The following is a 24,350-nucleotide window of genomic DNA, read 5'->3' as shown; positions in this document are numbered from 1 at the left end:
CTGACACGGTGACACAGACACGGTTACACTGACATGGTGATATTGACACGGTTACACTGACAGGGTGACACTTTGAGGGTGACACTGACACGGTGACACTGACATGGTGACACTGACACGGTGACACAGACACGGTTACACTGACATGGTGACATTGACACGGTGACACTGACAGGGTGACACTGACACGGTTACACTGACACGGTGACAATGACACGGTGACACTGACACGGTGACAGTGACACGGTTACACTGACACAGTGACACTGACACGGTTACACTGACACGGTGACACTGACATGGTGACACTGACACGGTGACACTGACAGGGTTACAGTGACACGGTGACACTGACACGGTGACACTGACAGGGTGACACTGACACGGTGACACTGACACGGTTCCACTGACACGGTGACATTGACACGGTTACACTGACAGGGTGACACTGACAGGGTGACACTGACACGGTGACACTGACACGGTGACACTGACACGGTGACATTGACAGGGTGACACTGACATGGTGACACTGACACGGTGACACTGACGCGGTGACACTGACACGGTGACAATGACAGGGTGACACTGACACGGTGACACTGACACGGTGACACTGACACGGTGACACTGACACGGTGACACTGACACGGTGACACTGACACGGTTACACTGACAGGGTGACACTGACACGGTGACACTGACATGGTGACACTGACACGGTTACACTGACACGGTGACACTGACACGGTTACACTGACACGGTGACACTGACAGGGTGACAATGACACGGTGACACTGACATGGTGACACTGACACGGTGACACTGAAATGGTGACACTGACACGGTGACACTGACACGGTGACACTGACACGGTGACACTGACACGGTGACACTGACAGGGTGACACTGACACGGTGACACTGACACGGTGACACTGACACGGTGACACTGACATGGTGACACTGACACGGTTACACTGACACGGTGACACTGACACGGTTACACTGACATGGTGACACTGACATGGTGACACTGACACGGTTACACTGACACGGTGACAATGACACGGTGACACTGACACGGTGACACTGACATGGTGACACTGACATGGTGACACTGACACGGTTACACTGACACGGTGACAATGACACGGTTACACTGACATGGTGACACTGACACGGTTACACTGACACGGTGACACTGACACGGTTACACTGACAGGGTGACACTGACAGGGTGACACTGACATGGTGACACTGACACGGTGACACTGACACGGTTACACTGACACGGTGACAATGACACTGACACGGTGACACTGACACGGTGACACTGACACGGTGACACTGACATGGTGACACTGACACGGTTACACTGACACGGTGACACTGACATGGTGACACTGACACGGTGACACTGACAGGGTGACACTGACATGGTGACACTGACACGGTGACACTGACAGGGTGACACTGACACGGTGATACTGACATGGTGACACTGACACGGTGTCACTGACAGGGTGACACTGACACGGTGACACTGACACGGTGACACTGACAGGGTGACACTGACACGGTGACACTGACAGGGTGACACTGACACGGTGACACTGACATGGTGACACTGACATGGTGACACTGACACGGTGACACTGACACGGTTACACTGACATGGTGACACTGACACGGTGACACTGACAGGGTGACACTGACAGGGTGACACTGACACGGTTACACTGACATGGTGACACTGACACGGTGACACTGACATGGTGACACTGACACGGTGACACTGACACGGTGACACTGACACGGTGACACTGACACGGTGACACTGACACGGTGACACTGACACGGTGACACTGACACGGTGACACTGACAGGGTGACACTGACACGGTTACACTGACACGGTTACACTGACACGGTGACACTGACAGGGTGACACTGACTCGGTGACACTGACACGGTGACACTGACAAGGTGACACTGACATGGTGACACTGACACGGTGACACTGACACGGTGACACTGACACGGTTACACTGACACGGTGACACTGACATGGTGACACTGACACGGTTACACTGACACGGTGACACTGACAGGGTGACACTGACACGGTTACACAGACACGGTGACACTGACAGGGTGACACTGACACGGTGACACTGACACAGTTACACTGACACGGTGACACTGACACGGTGACACTGACACGTTGACACTGACATGGTGACACTGACACGGTTACACTGACACGGTGACACTGACATGGTGACACTGACACGGTGACACTCACACGGTGACACTGACACGGTGACACTGACATGGTGACACTGACACGGTGACACTGACAGGGTGACACTGACATGGTGACACTGACACGGTGACACTGACACGGTGACACTGACACGGTTACACTGACAGGGTGACACTGACAGGGTGACACTGACACGGTTACACTGACACGGTTACACTGACACGGTGACACTGACACGGTGACACTGACATGGTGACACTGACAGGGTAACACTGACACAGTGACACTGACACGGTGACACTGACACGGTTGCACTGACAGGGTGACACTGACAGGGTGACACTGACAGGGTGACACTGACATGGTGACACTGACAGGGTAACACTGACACAGTGACACTGACACGGTGACACTGACACGGTTACACTGACACGGTGACACTGACACAGTTACACTGACACGGTGACACTGACAGGGTGACACTGACAGGGTGACACTGACAGGGTGACACTGACACTGACACGGTGACACTGACAGGGTGACACTGACACGGTGACACTGACACGGTTACACTGACAGGGTGACACTGACACGGTGACACTGACACGGTGACACTGACAGGGTGACACTGACACGGTGACACTGACACGGTTACACTGACAGGGTGACACTGACACGGTGACACTGACAGGGTGACACTGACACGGTGACACTGACACGGTTACACTGACACGGTGACACTGACACGGTTACACTGACATGAAAGTCTAATTAAAAAGAATTTGAGTTGGTATCAGGATCTTACCAGTGACCAGACTGGAAATGATGAGGGGCATCACCAACATCTGTAACATCCGCATCAGTAACTCTCCCGGGAAGGAGAAGTATTTAATCTGCCGGAAATTCATCTGATAATCCCGGAGACAGAAGCCGAGTATGATGCCTGGGGACGAAGAATGGGAATTAAACCAGGAGAAAGTACTGAGCTCTGAGAAACCCGGGGGTTTGGGAACAGTGGGATTAGCTTCGATTTGAGAGAATTTTGGTTACAGGACGAGGGAGTGGGAATACCGGTCTGTGGGATATATGGGCGGGATTTTCCGTAGCCTGATGCCGAAATCGTGTTCTGCGATTGGACGGAGAATGGATTCCGAGGCCTGAATGGGGGCCGGCGCTGGTCCACATGCTCCGACCCCTCCAAAATGGCGCCATTGTGGTGCGCCCCGTTCCAGCCCCGTCGGCGTGTCATCGGCTGGCCCACCCACGATGCTCCGATCCCGATGGGCCCAGTTCCCAACGGCACTTGTGGTCTAAGCTGGCGTACCGGCTGCTGACTGCGCCCAGCGCGGCCACACTCGGCTGGGATCTGTGCCGCTGGCCGGGGGGGCATCTGGGGGGATTGGTGGGGGGTGGGGGTGGCCCGGGGGTGGGCTGTGGGGTCGGGGGTTGCGGTTAGGTTATGCGCATGGCCGGCGCCGTGTTGTACGGCGCGAACGGTTCAGGTTGTCAGCCGTGCGCAGGCCCGGGTCATTCTCCGGCCATTTTCCGACGGGCATCGCGAGTGGTAAGTCCTCTCCAGGGCCAGAATCGCCGAGGGGCCGGCACCGAATTTCCTGTCGTGAAAGTCGACACAATCTACGCTGGTGTCAGCGCTTCGCCTGAGGAACGGAGAATCCCCCCGCGGAGTTTGAGAGACTGGGGTGACGGCACATTGGGTCACAGGTCACCAGCCTCTCCGATATAAATGTTGAGGATCTTTGGAAGGTGGTTCTGGGAATCTTGGGGAAAGTGGCTGTGTCCTGATATGTTGAACATCAAATTGATTTGGGGCTAAGTGTCTGACTGTACTAACCAACGATCACAGCGAACACCGTGAATAACACAAAGCCATTGTTTTTCATGAATTTCACCACATCCTTGGGGGATATCCTCGGAACTCGTTTCTTGGCTAATGTTGGGCGTTTGTGAAATCGTTTCATTCTTATTGCAGCAAGAGACCTGACTGCTCACTGAGTTATTCACACTTATCCAGATGTGCAATCTGAAATGCAAATCCCTGCAGACAACCAGCTGTAAATACAAAGCAGAGACCACAAAATACATTAAACAGAGAGGATGTTGGAAAACATCAATCAAGAGAGTCAATGGAAAAATACCACAGTCCTCGCAGAGATAGGAAGAAGTCTTACACCAGGTTAAAGTCCAACAGGTTTGTTTCAAACACTGGCTTTCGGAGCGCTGCTCCTTCCTCAGGTGAATGAAGAGGTTTGCATCTAGTGTTTGAAACAAACAGTTGGGCTTTAACCTGGTGTAAGACTTCTCACTGTGCTCACCCCAGTCCAACGCCGGCATCTCCACATCCTCGCAGAGATAAGAAGAGCTGATGTCTCCTTCATCACCACCATCAGTCTTCATCAATTAGTCTTACGCCAGTGGTGGGCAATTTTATTTTTTATTATTCGTTCATGGGATGTGGGCGTTGCTGGCTGGGTCAGCATTTATGAAAACAAAAATGAAAATCGCTTATTGTCACAAGTAGGCTTCAAATGAAGTGACTGTGAAAAGCCCCTAGTCGCCACATTCCGGCGCCTGTTCGGGGAGGCTGGTACGGGAATTGAACCGTGCTGCTGGCCTGCCTTGGTCTGCTTTCCAAGCCAGCTATTTAGCCCACTGTGCTAAACCAGCCTTCAACCAGCCTTCTTGCCCATCCTTGAGGGCAGTTAAGAGTCAACCAGATTGCTGTGGGTCTGGAGTCACATGTCGGCCAGACCGGGTAAGGACGGCAGATTTCCTTTGCCTCACTCATAGTCACACCCTCCTGTCCCTCACAACTGGATTGGATTTGTTTATTGTCACGTGTACCGAGGGACAGTGAAAAGTATTTTTCTGTGAGACACTCAACAGATCATTAAGTACATGGGAAGAAAAGAAAATACATAATAGGGCAACACAAGGTATAAAAGAGAGAGGTTAGTAATAATGTTAGTCTTAGAATAACATTTTAAAAGGTTAGAACGAGCATAAGTTAAGTAAAAAGTGGATCTGTTGGGGAGAGCTCACAGGGAGTCGCCTCGCTCTGGCGCCATCTTGGTACTATCCCAATTCGAGGTATTTAATCTAAGGGTGTGACTGCCTCCTGGAACACAGTGTCCAGGTACCTCTCCCCCTCCCGGTTGTGTCGCAGTGTCCGAAGCTCAGAATCCAGCTCATCAACTCTGAGCTCTGCGGAGTTCCTCGAGACACCAACACTTACTACAGCCGTGCTCACTGGGAACCACAATGGGATCCAGCAGCTCCCACATAACGCAGGAACAACACGTCGCCTGGCCCTGCAACTCATTTTATTTAGTTAGATTTTTTTTAATTTGCAGCTGGTTTTTAGTCTTTCTAATCTGTAAAATATTTGCAAATTAGCAGTTACTTACCAGCCAACGAACTGACCGGTTTCCTATGACATCACTCCTGGATTGGTTTTCAAACTTAGTCCGCTGCCCAGAGGGTCCCTCAGCTCCCGCTCCCATTCCCGTTCCCACTCCCGTTCCCATTCCCATTCCCACTCCAATTCCCACGCCCATTCCCACTCCGAGACCCCGCTCCCGTTCCCGTTCCCATTCCCGTTAAACTCCCATCCCACGCCCATTCCCACTCCAAGACCCCGCTCCCGCTCCCGTTCACATTCCCGTTCCCACTCCCATTCCTACTCCGAGTCCCCACTCCCCGCTCCCATCCCCACTCCCACTCCGAGTCCCCACTCCCCGCTCCCGTCCCCACTCCCGTTCCCACTCCGAGTCCCCGCTCCCACTCCCATTCCCACTCCCACTCCCGCTCCCGCTGCCCAGAGGGTCCCTCAGCTCCCGTTCCCCTTCCCATTCCTACTCTGAGTCCCCGTTCCCACTCCCGTTCCCACTCCGAGACCCACTGCCCACAGGGCCCCTCAGCTCCCGTCCCCCTTCACATTCCTACTCTAAGTCCCCGTTCCCGCTCCCGTTCCCACTCAGAGTCCCCGCTCCCGATCCCACTCCGATTTCCCACACCCGATCCCACTCCGAGTCCCCGTTCCCACTCCGAGTCCCCGCTCCCGTTCCCATTCCAAGTCCCCTCTCCCATTCCCACTCCGAGTCCCCGCTCTCGTTCCCACTCCGATTCCCCGGTCCTGTTCCGCTCCCATTCCCACTCTGAGTCCCCGGTCCTGTTCTCGCTCCGAGTCCCCGCTCCCGTTCCCGCTCCGAGTCCACGTTCCCACTCCGGGCCCCCGTTCCCACTCCGATCCCCCGCTCCAGTTCCCACTCCGAATCCTCATTCCTAAACCGAGCCCCCGTTCCCACTCCGAGCCCCCGCTCCCGTTCCCAGTCTCCACTCCCGTTCCCAGTCTCCGCTCCCGTTCCCAGTCATCACTCCCGTTCCCAGTCCCCGTTCCCACTCCGAGCCCCCATTCCCACTCCGAGTCCCCACTCCAGTTCCCACTCCGAATCCTCGTTCCCAAACCGAGTCCCCGTTCCCACTCCGAGACACCGTTCCCATTCCCACTCCGAGTCTCCGCTCCCGTTCCCACTCCAAGTCCCCGGTCCTGTTCCCGCTCCGAGTCCCCGCTCCCATTCCCACTCCGAGTCCCCGGTCCTGATCCCGCTGCGAGTCCCCGCTCCCATTCCCACTCCGAGTCCCCGCTCCAGTTCCCGCTCCGAATCCTCGTTCCTAAACCGAGCCCCCGTTCCCACTCCCTGCCCCCGCTCCCGTTCCCAGTCTCCGCTCCCGTTCCCAGTCTCCACTCCCGTTCCCATGCTCCGCTCCCGTTCCCAGTCTCCGCTCCCGTTCCCAGTCTCCGCTCCCGTTACCAGTCCCCGCTCGCATTCCCAGTCTCCGCTCCCATTCCCAGTCTCCGCTCCCGTTCCCAGACCCCACTCCCATTCCCAGTCCCCGCTCCCGTTCCCAGTCCCCGCTCCCGTTCCCAGTCTCCGCTCCCGTTCCCAGTCACCACTCCCGTTCCCAGTCTCTGCTCCCGTTCCCAGTCCCCGCTCCCGTTCCCAGTCTCCGCTCCCGTTCCCGTTCCCAGTCTCCGCTCCCGTTCCCAGTCTCCGCTCCCGTTCCCAGTCCCCGCTCCCGTTCCCAGTCTCTGCTCCCGTACCCAGTCCCCGCTCCCGTTCCAGGTCTCCGCTCCCGTTCCCAGTCTCTGCTCCCGCTCCCAGTCTCCGCTCCCATTCCCAGTCCCCGCTCCCAGTCTGCACGCCCGTTCCCAGTCTCCGCTTCCGTTCCCAGTCTCTGCTCCCGTTCCCAGTCCCCACTCCCGTTCCCAGTCTCCGCTCCCATTCCCAGTCCCCGCTCCCAGTCTGCACGCCCGTTCCCAGTCTCCGCTTCCGATCTCATTCTCTGCTCCCGTTCCCAGTCCCCACTCCCGTTCCCACTCCCGTTCTCACTCCCCGCTCCCGTTCCCAGTCTCCGCTACCGTTCCCAGACTCTGCACCCGCTCCGAGTCCCCGCTCCCATTCCCACTCCGAGTCCCCGCTCCCGTTCCCGCTCCGAATCCTCTTTCCTAAACCAAGCCCCCGTTCCCACTCCGAGCCCCCGCTCCCGTTCCCAGTCTCCACTCCCGTTCCCAGTCTCCGCTCCCGTTCCCATGCTCCGCTCCCGTTCCCAGTCTCCGCTCCCGTTCCCAGTCACCACTCCCGTTCCCAGTCCCCGTTCCCACTCCGAGTCCCCGCTCCAGTTCCCACTCCGAATCCCCGTTCCTAAACCGAGCCCCCGTTCCCACTCCCAGCCCCCGCTCCCGTTCCCAGTCTCCGCTCCCGTTCCCAGTCTCCACTCACGTTCCCAGTCTCCGCTCCCGTTCCCATGCTCCGCTCCTGTTCCCAGTCTCCGCTCCCGTTCCCAGTCCCCGTTCCCACTCCGAGTCCCCGTTCCTACTCCGAGCCCCCATTCCCACTCCGAGTCCCCGCTCCAGTTCCCACTCCGAATCCTCGTTCCCAAACCGAGTCCCCGTTCCCACTCCGAGCCCCCGCTCCCGTTCCCAGTCTCCGCTCCCGTTACCAGTCCCCGCTCGCATTCCCAGTCTCCGCTCCCATTCCCAGTCTCCGCTCCCGTTCCCAGACCCCACTCCCGTTCTCACTCCCCGCTCCCGTTCCCAGTCCCCGCTCCCGTTCCCAGTCACCGCTCCCGTTCCCAGTCCCCGCTCACGTTCCCAGTCTCTGCTCCCGTTCCCAGTCCCCGCTCCCGTTCAAATACTCCGCTCCCGTTCCCAGTCCCCGCTCCCGTTCCTAGTCCCCGCTCCCGTTCCAGGTCTCCGCTCCCGTTCCCAGTCTCTGCTCCCATTCCCAGTCTCCGCTCCCATTCCCAGTCCCCGCTCCCAGTCTGCACGCCCGTTCCCAGTCTCCGCTTCCGTTCCCAGTCTCTGCTCCCGTTCCCAGTCCCCACTCCCGTTCTCACTCCCGTTCTCACTCCCCGCTCCCGTTCCCAGTCTCCGCTACCGTTCACAGACTCCGCTCCCGTTCCCAGTCCCCGCTCCCATTCCCAGTCCCTGCTCCCATTCGCAGTCTCCGCTCCCGTTCCTAGTACCCGCTCCCATTCCCAGTCCCTGCTCCCGTTCCCAGTCCCCGCTCCCATTCCCAGTCTCCGTTCCCGTTCCCAGTCCTCGCTCCCATTCCCAGTCTCCACTCCCGTTCCCAGTCCCCGCTCCCGTTCCCAGTCTCCGCTCCCGTTCCCAGTCTCCACTCCCGTTCCCAGTCCCCGCTCCCGTTCCCAGTCCTCGCTGCCATTCCCAGTCTCCACTCCCGTTCCCAGTCTCCGCTCCCGTTCCGCGTCTCAGTTTCCGTTCCCAGTCTCCGCTCCCATTCCCAGACTCGACTCCCGTTCCCAGTCCCCGCTCCCGTTCCCAGTCTCTGCTCCCGTTCCCAGTCCCCGCTCCCAGTCTCCGCTCCCATTCCCAGTCCCTGCTCCCGTTCCCAGTCCCTGCTCCCGTTCCCAGTCTCCGCTCCCGTTCCCAGTCTCTGCTCCCGTTCCCAGTCCCCGCTCCCAGTCTCCGCTCCCGTTCCCAGTCCCCGCTCCTGTTCCCAGTCCCCGCTCCCGTTCCCCTTCCCAGTCCCCGCTCCCGTTCCCGTTCCCAGTCTCCGCTCCCGTTCCCAGTCTCCACTCACGTTCCCAGTCTCCGCTCCCGTTCCCAGTCCCCGTTCCCACTCCGAGTTCCCGTTCCCACCCCGAGCCCCCATTCCCACTCCGAGTCCCCGCTCCAGTTCCCACTCCGAATCCTCGTTCCCAAACCGAGTCCCGGTTTCCACTCCGAGCCCCCGCTCCCGTTCCCAGTCTCCGCTCCCGTTACCAGTCCCCGCTCGCATTCCCAGTCTCCACTCCCATTCCCAGTCTCCGCTCCCGTTCCCAGACCCCACTCCCGTTCTCACTCACCGCTCCCGTTCCCAGTCCCCGCTCCCGTTCCCAGTCTCCGCTCCCGTTCCCAGTCACCGCTCCCGTTCCCAGTCCCCGCTCACGTTCCCAGTCTCTGCTCCCGTTCCCAGTCCCCGCTCCCGTTCCCAGTTTCCGCTTCCGTTCCCAGTCCCCGCTCCGGTCCCAGTCCCCGCTCCCGTTCCAGGTCTCCGCTCCCGTTCCCAGTCTCTGCTCCCGTTCCCAATCTCCGCTCCCATTCCCAGTCCCCGCTCCCAGTCTGCACGCCCGTTCCCAGTCTCCGCTTCCGTTCCCAGTCTCTGCTCCCGTTCCCAGTCCCCACTCCCGTTCCCACTCCCGTTCTCACTCCCCGCTCCCGTTCCCAGTCTCCGCTACCGTTCACAGACTCCGCTCCCGTTCCCAGTCCCCGCTCCCATTCCCAGTCCTTGCTCCCATTCCCAGTCTCCGCTCCCGTTCCTAGTACCCGCTCCCATTCCCAGTCCCTGCTCCCGTTCCCAGTCCCCGCTCCCGTTCCCAGTCTCCGTTCCCGTTCCCAGTCCTCGCTCCCATTCCCAGTCTCCACTCCCGTTCCCAGACTCCGCTCCCTTTCCCAGTCTCTGCTCCCGTTCCCAGTCCCCACTCCCGTTCCCACTCCCGTTCTCACTCCCCGCTCCCGTTCCCAGTCTCCGCTACCGTTCCCAGACTCCGCTCCCGTTCCCATTCCCCGCTCCCATTCCCAGTCCCTGCTCCCGTTCCCAGTCTCCGCTCCCGTTCCTAGTACCCGCTCCCATTCCCAGTCCCTGCTCCCGTTCCCAGTCTCCGCTCCCGTTCCCAGTCTCGACTCGCGTTCCCAGTCCCCGCTCCCGTTTCCAGTCCCCACTCCCGTTCCCAGTCCCCGCTCCCGTTCCCAGTCTCCACTCCCGTTCCCAGTCCCCACCCCCATTCCCACTCCCCGCTCCCGTTCCCAGTCTCCGCTCCCATTCCCAGTCTCCGCTCCTGTTCCCAGTCTCCGCCACCGTTCCCCGTCTCATTTCCGTTCCCAGTCTCCGCTCCCATTCCCAGTCTCGACTCGCGTTCCCAGTCCCCGCTCCCGTTTCCAGTCCCCACTCCCGTTCCCAGTCCCCGCTCCCATTCCCAGTCCCCGCTCCCGTTCCCAGTCTCCACTCCCGTTCCCAGTCCACGCTCCCGTTCCCAGTCTCAGTTTCCTTTCCCAGTCTCCGCTCCCGTTCCTAGTTCCCGCTCCCATTCCCAGTCCCTGCTCCCGTTCCCAGTCCCCGCTCCCGTTCCCAGTCCTCGCTCCCGTTCCCAGTCTCCACTCCCGTTCTCAGTCTCCGCTCCCGTTCCGCGTCTCAGTTTCCGTTCCCAGTCTACGCTCCCATTCCCAGTCTCGACTCCCGTTCCCAGTCCCTGCTCCCGTTCCCAGTCTCCGCTCCCATTCCCAGTCCCTGCTCCCGTTCCCAGTCCCTGCTCCCGTTCCCAGTCTCCGCTCCCGTTCCCAGTCTCTGCTCCCGTTCCCAGTCCCAGCTCCCAGTCTCCGCTCCCGTTCCCAGTCCCCGCTCCTGTTCCCAGTCCCCGCTCCCGTTCCCCTTCCCAGTCCCCGCTCCCGTTCCCGTTCCTAGTCTCCGCTCCCGTTCCCAGTCTCCGCTCACGTTCCCAGTCTCCGCTCCCGTTCCCATGCTCCGCTCCTGTTCCCAGTCTCCGCTCCCGTTCCCAGTCTCCGCTCCCGTTCCCAGTCCCCGTTCCCACTCCGAGTCCCCGTTCCCACCCCGAGCCCCCATTCCCACTCCGAGACCCCGCTCCAGTTCCCACTCCGAATCCTCGTTCCCAAACCGAGTCCCCGTTCCCACTCCGAGCCCCCGCTCCCGTTCCCAGTCTCCGCTCCCGTTACCAGTCCCCGCTCGCATTCCCAGTCTCCGCTCCCATTCCCAGTCTCCGCTCCCTTTCCCAGACCCCACTCCCGTTCCCACTCCCCGCTCCAGTTCCTAGTCTCCGCTCCCGTTCCCAGTCACCGCTCCCGTTCCCAGTCCCCGCTCACGTTCCCAGTCTCTGCTCCCGTTCCCAGTCCCCGCTCCCGTTCCCAGTCTCCGCTCCCGTTCCCAGTCCCCGCTCCCGTTCCCAGTCTCTGCTCCCGTTCCCAGTCCCCGCTCCCGTTCCAGGTCTCCGCTCCCGTTCCCAGTCTCCGCTCACATTCACAGTCCCCGCTCCCAGTCTGCACGACCGTTCCCAGTCTCCGCTTCCGATCCCAGTCTCTGCTCCCGTTCCCAGTCCCCCCTCCCGTTCCCACTCCCGTTCTCACTCCCCGCTCCCGTTCCCAGTCTCCGCTACCGTTCACAGACTCCGCTCCCGTTCCCAGTCCCCGTTCCCATTTCCAGTCCCCACTCCCGTTCCCAGTCCCCGCTCCCGTTCCCAGTCTCCACTCCCGTTCCCAGTCCCCACCCCCATTCCCACTCCCCGCTCCCGTTCCCAGTCTCCGCTCCTGTTCCCATTATCCGCCACCGTTCCCCGTCTCAGTTTCCGTTCCCAGTCTCCGCTCCCATTCCCAGTCTCGACTCGCGTTCCCAGGCCCCGCTCCCGTTTCCAGTCCCCACTCCCGTTCCCAGTCCCCGCTCCCATTCCCAGTCTCCACTCCCGTTCCCAGTCCACGCTCCCGTTCCCAGACTCAGTTTCCTTTCCCAGTCTCCGCTCCCGTTCCTAGTTCCCGCTCCCATTCCCAGTCCCTGCTCCCGTTCCCAGTCCCCGCTCCCGTTCCCAGTCCTCGCTCCCATTCCCAGTCTTCACTCCCGTTCCCAGTCTCCGCTCCCGTTCCGCGTCTCAGTTTCCGTTCCCAGTCTCCGCTCCCATTCCCAGTCTCGACTCCCGTTCCCAGTCCCCGTTCCCAGTCCCCGCTCCCGTTCCCAGTCTCCGCTCCCATTCCCAGTCCCTGCTCCCGTTCCCAGTCTCCGCTCCCGTTCCCAGTCCCCGCTCCCAGTCTCCGCTCCCGTTCCCAGTCCCCGCTCCTGTTCCCAGTCCCCGCTCCCGTTCCCCTTCCCAGTCCCCGCTCCCGTTCCCGTTCCCAGTCTCCGCTCCCGTTCCCAGTCTCCACTCACGTTCCCAGTCTCCGCTCCCGTTCCCATGCTCCGCTCCTGTTCCCAGTCTCCGCTCCCGTTCCCAGTCTCCGCTCCCGTTCCGAGTCCCCGTTCCCACTCCGAGTCCCAGTTCTCACCCCGAGCCCCCATTCCCACTCCGAGACCCCGCTCCAGTTCCCACTCCGTATCCTCGTTCCCAAACCGAGTCCCCGTTCCCACTCCGAGCCCCCGCTCCCGTTCCCAGTCTCCGCTCCCGTTACCAGTCCCCGCTCGCATTCCCAGTCTCCGCTCCCATTCCCAGTCTCCGCTCCCGTTCCCAGACCCCACTCCCGTTCCCACTCCCCGCTCCAGTTCCTAGTCTCCGCTCCCGTTCCCAGTCACCGCTCCCGTTCCCAGTCCCCGCTCACGTTCCCAGTCTCTGCTCCCGTTCCCAGTCCCCGCTCCCGTTCCCAGTCTCCGCTCCCGTTCCCAGTCCCCGCTCCCGTTCCCAGTCTCTGCTCCCGTTCCCAGTCCCCGCTCCCGTTCCAGGTCTCCGCTCCCGTTCCCAGTCTCCGCTCACATTCACAGTCCCCGCTCCCAGTCTGCACGCCCGTTCCCAATCTCCGCTTCCGATCTCATTCTCTGCTCCCGTTCCCAGTCCCCACTCCCGTTCCCACTCCCGTTCTCACTCCCCGCTCCCGTTCCCAGTCTCCGCTACCGTTCACAGACTCCGCTCCCGTTCCCAGTCCCCGTTCCCATTCCCAGTCCCTGCTCCCGTTCCCAGTCTCCGCTCCCGTTCCTAGTACCCGCTCCCATTGCCAGTCCCTGCTCCCGTTCCCAGTCCCCGCTCCTGTTTCCAGTCTCCGCTCCCGTTCCCAGTCTCCACTCCCGTTCCCAGTCTACGCTCCCATTCCCAGTCCCCGCTCACGTTCCCAGTCTCTGCTCCCGTTCCCAGTCTCCGCCACCGTTCCCCGTCTCAGTTTCCGTTCCCAGTCTCCGCTCCCATTCCCAGTCTCGACTCGCGTTCCCAGTCCCCGCTCCCGTTTCCAGTCCCCACTCCCGTTCCCAGTCCCCGCTCCCGTTCCCAGTATCCACTCCCGTTCCCAGTCCCCACCCCCATTCCCACTCCCCGCTCCCGTTCCCAGTCCCCACTCCCGTTCCCAGTCCCCGCTCCCATTCCCAGTCCCCGCTCCCGTTCCCAGTCTCCACTCCCGTTCCCAGTCCACGCTCCCGTTCCCAGACTCAGTTTCCTTTCCCAGTCTCCGCTCCCGTTCCTAGTTCCCGCTCCCATTCCCAGTCCCTGCTCCCGTTCCCAGTCCCCGCTCCCGTTCCCAGTCCTCGCTCCCATTCCCAGTCTTCACTCCCGTTCCCAGTCTCCGCTCCCGTTCCGCGTCTCAGTTTCCGTTCCCAGTCTCCGCTCCCATTCCCAGTCTCGACTCCCGTTCCCAGTCCCCGCTCCCGTTCCCAGTCCCTGCTCCCGTTCCCAGTCTCCGCTCCCGTTCTCAGTCTCTGCTCCCGTTCCCAGTCCCCGCTCCCAGTCTCCGCTCCCGTTCCCAGTCCCCGCTCCTGTTCCCAGTCCCCGCTCCCGTTCCCCTTCCCAGTCCCCGCTCCCGTTCCCGTTCCCAGTCTGCGCTCCCATTCCCAGTCTCCACTCACGTTCCCAGTCTCCGCTCCCGTTCCCATGCTCCGCTCCTGTTCCCAGTCTCCGCTCCCGTTCCCAGTCCCCGTTCCCACTCCGAGTCCCCGTTCCCACCCCGAGCCCCCATTCCCACTCCGAGACCCCGCTCCAGTTCCCACTCCGAATCCTCGTTCCCAAACCGAGTCCCCGTTCCCACTCCGAGCCCCCGCTCCCGTTACCAGTCCCCGCTACCGTTCACAGACTCCGCTCCCGTTCCCAGTCCCCGTTCCCATTCCCAGTCCCTGCTCCCGTTCCCAGTCCCCGCTCCCGTTCCCAGTCCTCGCTCCCATTCCCAGTCTTCACTCCCGTTCCCAGTCTCCGCTCCCGTTCCGCGTCTCAGTTTCCGTTCCCAGTCTCCGCTCCCATTCCCAGTCTCGACTCCCGTTCCCAGTCCCCGCTCCCGTTCCCAGTCTCCGCTCCCATTCCCAGTCCCTGCTCCCGTTCCCAGTCCCTGCTCCCGTTCCCAGTCTCCGCTCCCGTTCCCAGTCTCTGCTCCCGTTCCCAGTCCCCGCTCCCAGTCTCCGCTCCCGTTCCCAGTCCCCGCTCCTGTTCCCAGTCCCCGCTCCCGTTCCCCTTCCCAGTCCCCGCTCCCGTTCCCGTTCCCAGTCTGCGCTCCCATTCCCAGTCTCCACTCACGTTCCCAGTCTCCGCTCCCGTTCCCATGCTCCGCTCCTGTTCCCAGTCTCCGCTCCCGTTCCCAGTCCCCGTTCCCACTCCGAGTCCCCGTTCCCACCCCGAGCCCCCATTCCCACTCCGAGACCCCGCTCCAGTTCCCACTCCGAATCCTCGTTCCCAAACCGAGTCCCCGTTCCCAATCCGAGCCCCCGCTCCCGTTACCAGTCCCCGCTCGCATTCCCAGTCTCCGCTCCCATTCCCAGTCTCCGCTCCCGTTCCCAGACCCCACTCTCGTTCCCACTCCCCGCTCCAGTTCCCAGTCTCCGCTCCCGTTCCCAGTCACCGCTCCCGTTCCCAGTCCCCGCTCACGTTCCCAGTCTCTGCTCCCGTTCCCAGTCCCCGCTCCCGTTCAAAGTCTCCGCTCCCGTTCCCAGTCCCCGCTCCCGTTCCCAGTCTCCGCTCCCGTTCCCAGTCTCCGCTCACATTCCCAGTCCCCGCTCCCAGTCTGCACGCCCGTTCCCAGTCTCCGCTTCCGTTCCCAGTCTCTGCTCCCGTTCCCAGTCCCCACTCCCGTTCCCACTCCCGTTCTCACTCCCCGCTCCCGTTCCCAGTCTCCGCTACCGTTCACAGACTCCGCTCCCGTTCCCAGTCCCCGTTCCCATTCCCAGTCCCTGCTCCCGTTCCCAGTCTCCGCTCCCGTTCCTAGTACCCGCTCCCATTCCCAGTCCCTGCTCCCGTTCCCAGTCCCCGCTCCCGTTCCGCGTCTCAGTTTCCGTTCCCAGTCTCCGCTCCCATTCCCAGTCTCGACTCCCGTTCCCAGTCCCCGCTCCCGTTCCCAGTCTCCGCTCCCATTCCCAGTCCCTGCTCCCGTTCCCAGTCCCTGCTCCCGTTCCCAGTCTCCGCTCCCGTTCCCAGTCTCTGCTCCCGTTCCCAGTCCCCGCTCCCAGTCTCCGCTCCCATTCCCAGTCCCCGCTCCTGTTCCCAGTCCCCGCTCCCGTTCCCCTTCCCAGTCCCCGCTCCCGTTCCCGTTCCGTCTCCGCTCCCGTTCCCAGTCTCCACTCACGTTCCCAGTCTCCGCTCCCGTTCCCAGTCCCCGCTCCCGTTTCCAGTCCCCACTCCCGTTCCCAGTCCCCGTTCCCAGTCCCCGCTCCCGTTCCCAGTCTCCACTCCCGTTCCCAGTCCCCGCTCCCGTTCCCAGTCTCAGTTTCCTTTCCCAGTCTCCGCTCCGGTTCCTAGTTCCCGCTCCCATTCCCAATCCCTGCTCCCGTTCCCAGTCCCCTCTCCCGTTCCCAGTCTCCGCTCCCGTTCCCAGACCTCGCTCCCATTCCCAATCTCCACTCCCGTTCCCAGTCTCCGCTCCCGTTCCCCGTCTCAGTTTCCGTTCCCAGTCTCCGCTCCCATTCCCAGTCTCGACTCCCGTTCCCAGTCCCCGCTCCCGTTCCCAGTCTCTGCTCCCGTTCCCAGTCCCCGCTCCCGTTCCAGGTCTCCGCTCCCGTTCCCAGTCTCCGCTCACATTCCCAGTCCCCGCTCCCAGTCTGCACGCCCGTTCCCAGTCTCCGCTTCCGTTCCCAGTCTCTGCTCCCGTTCCCAGTCCCCACTCCCGTTCCCACTCCCGTTCTCACTCCCCGCTCCCGTTCCCAGTCTCCGCTACCGTTCACAGACTCCGCTCCCGTTCCCAGTCCCCGTTCCCATTCCCAGTCCCTGCTCCCGTTCCCAGTCTCCGCTCCCGTTCCTAGTACCCGCTCCCATTCCCAGTCCCTGCTCCCGTTCCCAGTCCCCGCTCCCGTTCCGCGTCTCAGTTTCCGTTCCCAGTCTCCGCTCCCATTCCCAGTCTCGACTCCCGTTCCCAGTCCCCGCTCCCGTTCCCAGTCTCCGCTCCCATTCCCAGTCCCTGCTCCCGTTCCCAGTCCCTGCTCCCGTTCCCAGTCTCCGCTCCCGTTCCCAGTCTCTGCTCCCGTTCCCAGTCCCCGCTCCCAGTCTCCGCTCCCATTCCCAGTCCCCGCTCCTGTTCCCAGTCCCCGCTCCCGTTCCCCTTCCCAGTCCCCGCTCCCGTTCCCGTTCCGTCTCCGCTCCCGTTCCCAGTCTCCACTCACGTTCCCAGTCTCCGCTCCCGTCCCCAGTCCCCGCTCCCGTTTCCAGTCCCCACTCCCGTTCCCAGTCCCCGTTCCCAGTCCCCGCTCCCGTTCCCAGTCTCCATTCCCGTTCCCAGTCCCCGCTCCCGTTCCCAGTCTCAGTTTCCTTTCCCAGTCTCCGCTCCCGTTCCTAGTTCCCGCTCCCATTCCCAATCCCTGCTCCCGTTCCCAGTCCCCGCTCCCGTTCCCAGTCTCCGCTCCCGTTCCCAGTCCTCGCTCCCATTCCCAATCTCCACTCCCGTTCCCAGTCTCCGCTCCCGTTCCCCGTCTCAGTTTCCGTTCCCAGTCTCCGCTCCCATTCCCAGTCTCGACTCCCGTTCCCAGTCCCCGCTCCCGTTCCCAGTCTCCGCTCCCATTCCCAGTCCCTGCTCCCGTTCCCAGTCCCTGCTCCCGTTCCCAGTCTCCGCTCCCGTTCCCAGTCTCTGCTCCCGTTCCCAGTCCCCGCTCCCAGTCTCCGCTCCCGTTCCCAGTCCCCGCTCCTGTTCCCAGTCCCCGCTCCCGTTCCCCTTCCCAGTCACCGCTCCCGTTCCCAGTCTGCGCTCCCGTTGCCAGTCCCCGCTCCCGTTCCCAGTCTCTGCTCCCGTTCCCAGTCCCCGCTCCCAGTTTCCGCTCCCGTTCCCAGTCCCCGCTCCTGTTCCCAGTCCCCGCTCCCGTTCCCCTTCCCAGTCCCCGCTCCCGTTCCCCTTCCCAGTCCCCGCTCCCGTTCCCAGTCTCAGCTCCCGTTCCCAGTCCCCACTCCCGTTCCCACTCCCGTTCTCACTCCCCGCTCCCGTTCCCAGTCTCCGCTACCGTTCACAGACTCCGCTCCCGTTCCCAGTCCCCGCTCCCGTTCCCAGTCCCCGCTCCCGTTCCCAGTCCCCGCTCCCGTTCCCAGTCTCCGCTCCCATACCCAGTCCCTGCTCCCATTCCCAGTCCCCGCTCTCGTTCCCAGTCTCCGCTCCCGTTCCCAGTCCCCGCTCCCGTTCCCAGTCTCCGCTCCCGTTCCCAGTCTCCGCTCCCGTTCCCAGCCTCTGCTCCCGTTCCCAGTCCCCGCTACCAGTCTCCGCTCCCGTTCCCAGTCCCCGCTCCCGTTCCCCTTCCCAGTCCCCGCTCCCGTTCCCAGTCCCCGCTCCCGTTCCCAGTCCCCACTCCTGTTCCCAGTCCCCGCTTGCGTTCCCAGTCTCCGCTCCCGTTCCCAGTCCCCGCTCCTGTTCCCAGTCCCCGCTCCTGTTCCCAGTCCCCGCTCCTGTTCCCAGTCTCCGCTCCCATTCCCAGTCCCTGCTCCCGTTCCCAGTCTCCGCTCCCGTTCCCAGTCCCCGCTCCCGTTCCCAGTCCCCGCTCCCGTTCCCAGTCTCTGCTCCCGTTCCCAGTCCCCGCTCCCAGTCTCCGCTCCCGTTCCCAGTCCCCGCTCCTGTTCCCAGTCCCCGCTCCCGTTCCCCTTCCCAGTCCCCGCTCCCGTTCCCAGTCCCCACTCCCGTTCCCAGTCTCCGCTCCCGTTCCCAGTCTCTGCTCCCGTTCCCAGTCCCCGCTCCCAGTCTCAGCTCCCGTTCCCAGTCCCTGCTCCCGTTCCCAGTCCCCGCTCCCGTTCCCAGTCTCCGCTCCCGTTCCCAGTCTCTGCTCCCGTTCCCAGTCCCCGCTCCCAGTCTCCGCTCCCGTTCCCAGTCCCTGCTACTGTTCCCAGTCCCCGCTCCTGTTCCCCTTCCCAGTCCCCGCTCCCGTTCCCAGTCTGCGCTCCCGTTCCCAGTCGCCGCTCCCGTTCCCAGTCTCCGCTCCGGTTCCCAGCCTCTGCTCCCGTTCCCAGTCCCCGCTCCCAGTCTCCGCTCCTGGTTCCCAGTATCCGCTCCTGTTCCCAGTCCCCGCTCCCGTTCCCCTTCCCAGTCCATGCTCCCGTTCCCGTTCCCAGTCTCCGCTCCCGTTCCCAGTCCCCGCTCCCGTTCCCAGTACCCACTCCTGTTCCCAGTCCCCGCTTGCGTTCCCAGTCTCCGCTCCCGTTCCCAGTCCCCGCTCCTGTTCCCAGTCCCCGCTCCCGTTCCCAGTCTTCGCTCCCGCTCCCAGTCCCCGCTCCCATTCCCAGTCCCCGCTCCCGTTCCCAGTCTCCGCTCCCGTTCCCGTTCCCAGTCTCCGCTCCCGCTCCCAGTCCCCGCTCCCGTTCTCAGTCCCCGCTCCCGTTCCCGTTCCCAGTCTCCGCTCCCGTTCCCAGTCTCCGCTCCCGCTCCCGTTCCCAGTCTCCGCTCCCGTTCCCAGTCTCCGCTCCCGTTCCCGTTCCCAGTCTCCACTCCCGTTCCCAGTCTCGGCTCCCGTTCTCGTTCCCAGTCTCCGCTCCCGTTCTCAGTCTCCACTCCCGTTCCCAGTCTCTGCTCCCGTTCCCAGTCCCCGCTCCCAGTCTCCGCTCCCGTTCCCAGTCCCCGCTCCTGTTCCCAGTCTCCGCTCCCGTTCCCAGTCCCCGCTCCCGTTCCCAGTCTCCGCCTCCGTTCCCAGTCCCTGCTCCCGTTCCCAGTCCCCGCTCCCGTTCCCAGTCTCCGCTCCCGTTCCCAGTCTCTTCTCCCTTTCCCAGTCCCTGCTCCCAGTCTCCGCTCCCGTTCCCAGTCCCCGCTCCTGTTCCCTGTCCCCGCTCCCGTTCCCCTTCCCAGTCCCCGCTCCCGTTCCCCTTCCCAGTCTGCGCTCCCGTTCCCAGTCCCCGCTCCCGTTCCCAGTCTCCGCTCCCGTTCCCAGCCTCTGCTCCCGTTCCCAGTCCCCGCTCCCAGTCTCCGCTCCCGTTCCCCTTCCCAGTCCCCGCTCCCGTTCCCAGTCTCTGCTCCCGTTCCCAGTCCCCGCTCCCGTTCCCAGTCTCTGCTCCCGTTCCCAGTCTCCGCTCCTGTTCCCAGTCCCCGCTCCCGTTCCCGTTCCCAGTCTCCGCTCCCGCTCCCAGTCCCCGCTCCCTTTGCCAGTCTCCGCTCCGGTTCCAAGCCTCTGCTCCCGTTCACAGTCCCCGCTCCCAGTCTCCGCTCCCGTTCCCAGTCCCCGCTCCTGTTCCCAGTCCCCGCTCCCGTTCCCCTTCCCAGTCCCCGCTCCCGTTCCCCTTCCCAGTCCATGCTCCCTTTCCCGTTCCCAGTCTCCGCTCCCGTTCCCAGTCCCCGCTCCCGTTCCCAGTACCCACTCCTGTTCCCAGTCCCCGCTTGCGTTCCCAGTCTCCGCTCCCGTTCCCAGTCCCCGCTCCTGTTCCCAGTCCCCGCTCCTGTTCCCAGTCTCCGCTCCGGTTCCAAGCCTCTGCTCCCGTTCACAGTCCCCGCTCCTGTTCCCAGTCCCCGCTCCCGTTCCCGTTCCCAGTCTCCGCTCCCGCTCCCAGTCCCCGCTCCCTTTGCCAGTCTCCGCTCCGGTTCCAAGCCTCTGCTCCCGTTCACAGTCCCCGCTCCCAGTCTCCGCTCCCGTTCCCAGTCCCCGCTCCTGTTCCCAGTCCCCGCTCCCGTTCCCCTTCCCAGTCCCCGCTCCCGTTCCCCTTCCCAGTCCATGCTCCCTTTCCCGTTCCCAGTCTCCGCTCCCGTTCCCAGTCCCCGCTCCCGTTCCCAGTACCCACTCCTGTTCCCAGTCCCCGCTTGCGTTCCCAGTCTCCGCTCCCGTTCCCAGTCCCCGCTCCTGTTCCCAGTCCCCGCTCCTGTTCCCAGTCTCCGCTCCCATTCCCAGTCCCTGCTCCCGTTCCCAGTCTCCGCTCCCGTTCCCAGTCCCCGCTCCCGTTCCCAGTCCCCGCTCCCGTTCCCAGTCTCTGCTCCCGTTCCCAGTCCCCGCTCCCAGTCTCCGCTCCCGTTCCCAGTCCCCGCTCCTGTTCCCAGTCCCCGCTCCCGTTCCCCTTCCCAGTCCCCGCTCCCGTTCCCAGTCCCCACTCCCGTTCCCAGTCTCCGCTCCCGTTCCCAGTCTCTGCTCCCGTTCCCAGTCCCCGCTCCCAGTCTCAGCTCCCGTTCCCAGTCCCTGCTCCCGTTCCCAGTCCCCGCTCCCGTTCCCAGTCTCCGCTCCCGTTCCCAGTCTCTGCTCCCGTTCCCAGTCCCCGCTCCCAGTCTCCGCTCCCGTTCCCAGTCCCCGCTACTGTTCCCAGTCCCCGCTCCTGTTCCCCTTCCCAGTCCCCGCTCCCGTTCCCAGTCTGCGCTCCCGTTCCCAGTCGCCGCTCCCGTTCCCAGTCTCCGCTCCGGTTCCCAGCCTCTGCTCCCGTTCCCAGTCCCCGCTCCCAGTCTCCGCTCCTGGTTCCCAGTATCCGCTCCTGTTCCCAGTCCCCGCTCCCGTTCCCCTTCCCAGTCCATGCTCCCGTTCCCGTTCCCAGTCTCCGCTCCCGTTCCCAGTCCCCGCTCCCGTTCCCAGTACCCACTCCTGTTCCCAATCCCCGCTTGCGTTCCCAGTCTCCGCTCCCGTTCCCAGTCCCCGCTCCTGTTCCCAGTCCCCGCTCCCGTTCCCAGTCTTCGCTCCCGCTCCCAGTCCCCGCTCCCATTCCCAGTCCCCGCTCCCGTTCCCAGTCTCCGCTCCCGTTCCCGTTCCCAGTCTCCGCTCCCGCTCCCAGTCCCCGCTCCCGTTCTCAGTCCCCGCTCCCGTTCCCGTTCCCAGTCTCCGCTCCCGTTCCCAGTCTCCGCTCCCGCTCCCGTTCCCAGTCTCCGCTCCCGTTCCCAGTCTCCGCTCCCGTTCCCGTTCCCAGTCTCCACTCCCGTTCCCAGTCTCGGCTCCCGTTCTCGTTCCCAGTCTCCGCTCCCGTTCTCAGTCTCCACTCCCGTTCCCAGTCTCTGCTCCCGTTCCCAGTCCCCGCTCCCAGTCTCCGCTCCCGTTCCCAGTCCCCGCTCCTGTTCCCAGTCTCCGCTCCCGTTCCCAGTCCCCGCTCCCGTTCCCAGTCTCCGCCTCCGTTCCCAGTCCCTGCTCCCGTTCCCAGTCCCCGCTCCCGTTCCCAGTCTCCGCTCCCGTTCCCAGTCTCTTCTCCCTTTCCCAGTCCCTGCTCCCAGTCTCCGCTCCCGTTCCCAGTCCCCGCTCCTGTTCCCTGTCCCCGCTCCCGTTCCCCTTCCCAGTCCCCGCTCCCGTTCCCCTTCCCAGTCTGCGCTCCCGTTCCCAGTCCCCGCTCCCGTTCCCAGTCTCCGCTCCCGTTCCCAGCCTCTGCTCCCGTTCCCAGTCCCCGCTCCCAGTCTCCGCTCCCGTTCCCCTTCCCAGTCCCCGCTCCCGTTCCCAGTCTCTGCTCCCGTTCCCAGTCCCCGCTCCCGTTCCCAGTCTCTGCTCCCGTTCCCAGTCTCCGCTCCTGTTCCCAGTCCCCGCTCCCGTTCCCGTTCCCAGTCTCCGCTCCCGCTCCCAGTCCCCGCTCCCTTTGCCAGTCTCCGCTCCGGTTCCAAGCCTCTGCTCCCGTTCCCAGTCCCCGCTCCCAGTCTCCGCTCCCGTTCCCAGTCCCCGCTCCTGTTCCCAGTCCCCGCTCCCGTTCCCCTTCCCAGTCCCCGCTCCCGTTCCCCTTCCCAGTCCATGCTCCCTTTCCCGTTCCCAGTCTCCGCTCCCGTTCCCAGTCCCCGCTCCCGTTCCCAGTACCCACTCCTGTTCCCAGTCCCCGCTTGCGTTCCCAGTCTCCGCTCCCGTTCCCAGTCCCCGCTCCTGTTCCCAGTCCCCGCACCCGTTCCCGTTCCCAGTCTCCGCTCCCGCTCCCAGTCCCCGCTCCCATTCCCAGTCCCCGCTCCCGTTCCCAGTCTCCGCTCCCGTTCCCAGTCTCTGCTCCCGTTCCCAGTCTCCGCTCCCGCTCCCAGTCCCCGCTCCCGTTCCCAGTCTCCGCTCCCGTTCCCAGTCTCCGCTCCCGTTCCCGTTCCCAGTCTCCGCTCCCGTTCCCAGTCTCCGCTCCCGTTCCCAGTCTCCGCTCCCGTTCCCAGTCTCCGCTCCCGTTCCCGTTCCCAGTCTCCGCTCCCGTTCCCAGTCTCCGCTCCCGTTCCCGTTCCCAGTCTCCGCTCCCGTTCCCAGTCTCGGCTCCCGTTCTCGTTCCCAGTCTCCGCTCCCGTTCCCAGTCTCCGCTCCCGTTCCCAGTCTCTGCTCCCGTTCCCAGTCCCCGCTCCCAGTCTCCGCTCCCGTTCCCAGTCCCCGCTCCCGTTCCCAGTCTCCGCTCCCGTTCCCAGTCTCCGCTCCCGTTCCCAGTCTCTGCTCCCGTTCCCCGCTCCCAGTCTCCGCTCCAGTTCCCAGTCCCCGCTCCTGTTCCCAGTCCCCGCTCCCATTCCCCTTCCCAGTCCCCGCTCCCGTTCCCAGTCCCCGCTCCCGTTCCCAGTCTCCGCTCCCGTTCCCAGTCTCCGCTCCCGTTCCCAGTCTCTGCTCCCGTTCCCAGTCCCCGCTCCCAGTCTCCGCTCCCGTTCCCAGTCCCTGCTCCCGTTCCCAGTCCCCGCTCCCGTTCCCAGTCTCTGCTTCCGTTCCCAGTCTCTGCTCCCGTGCCCAGTCCCTGCTCCCAGTCTCCGCTCCCACCCCCGTTCCCCTTCCCAGTCCCCGCTCCCGTTCCCGTTCCCAGTCTGCGCTCCCGTTCCCAGTCCCCGCTCCCGTTCCCAGTCTCCGCTCCCGTTCCCAGCCTCTGCTCCCGTTCCCAGTCCCCGCTCCCAATCTCCGCTCCCGTTCCCAGTCCCCACTCCTGTTCCCAGTCCCCACTACCGTTCCCCTTCCCAGTCCCCGCTCCCGTTCCCCTTCCCAGTCCCCGCTCCCGTTCCCAGTCTCCGCTCCCGTTCCCAGTCCCCGCTCCCGTTCCCAGTACCCACTCCTGTTCCCAGTCCCCGCTTGCGTTCCCAGTCTCCGCTCCCGTTCCCAGTCCCCGCTCCTGTTCCCAGTCCCCGCTCCCGTTCCCAGTCTCCGCTCCCGCTCCCAGTCCCCGCTCCCGTTCCCAGTCCCCGCTCCCGTTCCCAGTCTCCGCCCCCGTTCCCGCTCCCAGTCCACGCTCCCGTTCCCAGTCTCCGCTCCCGTTCCCGTTCCCAGTCTCCGCTCCCGTTCCAAGTCTCCGCTCCCGTTCCAGTTCCCAGTCTCCGCTCCCATTCCCAGTCTCCGCTCCCGTTCCCGTTCCCAGTCTCCGCTCCCATTCCCGTTCCCAGTCTCCGCTCCCGTGCTAATCACTGTGCTACTGTGCCGGCCAGCTGGGATTCATTTCATCTGGCCCTGGAGATTTGTTTATTTTGAAGCCTGCCAGACCGCTCAGAATCTCCTCTCAGTTTGTGTTAATCTCTTTAATTTTATTACAGTCCTTCTCACTGAATAATCGTTGCACAAAAGGCCCTTCGGCCCATCGAGTGTGCATCGCCTCAGGAAGGCACCGGATCTGCCAAT

At 63.5% G+C, this 24,350-nt stretch overlaps 1 protein-coding gene across 1 annotated transcript in view; it reads right to left on the bottom strand.

Moving 5' to 3' along the window:
• LOC140429044 (excitatory amino acid transporter 1-like) overlaps positions 1-24,350 on the bottom strand; it is a 379,543-nt gene that overhangs the window by 340,780 nt on the left and 14,413 nt on the right. Inside the window, exons 2-3 of the mRNA XM_072515573.1 lie at positions 4,121-4,338; positions 3,074-3,211 (exon numbers count right to left, since the gene is read on the bottom strand). Of these exons, the coding sequence (XP_072371674.1) occupies positions 3,074-3,211; positions 4,121-4,247 (265 nt within the window). The 5' untranslated portion in view covers positions 4,248-4,338. The remainder of the gene's footprint in view (positions 1-3,073; positions 3,212-4,120; positions 4,339-24,350) is intronic.

Source organism: Scyliorhinus torazame, chromosome 9, assembly GCF_047496885.1.
Source record: "Scyliorhinus torazame isolate Kashiwa2021f chromosome 9, sScyTor2.1, whole genome shotgun sequence".
Lineage (NCBI taxonomy): Eukaryota > Metazoa > Chordata > Chondrichthyes > Carcharhiniformes > Scyliorhinidae > Scyliorhinus > Scyliorhinus torazame.
This window is presented reverse-complemented; position numbering and strand designations above follow the sequence as displayed.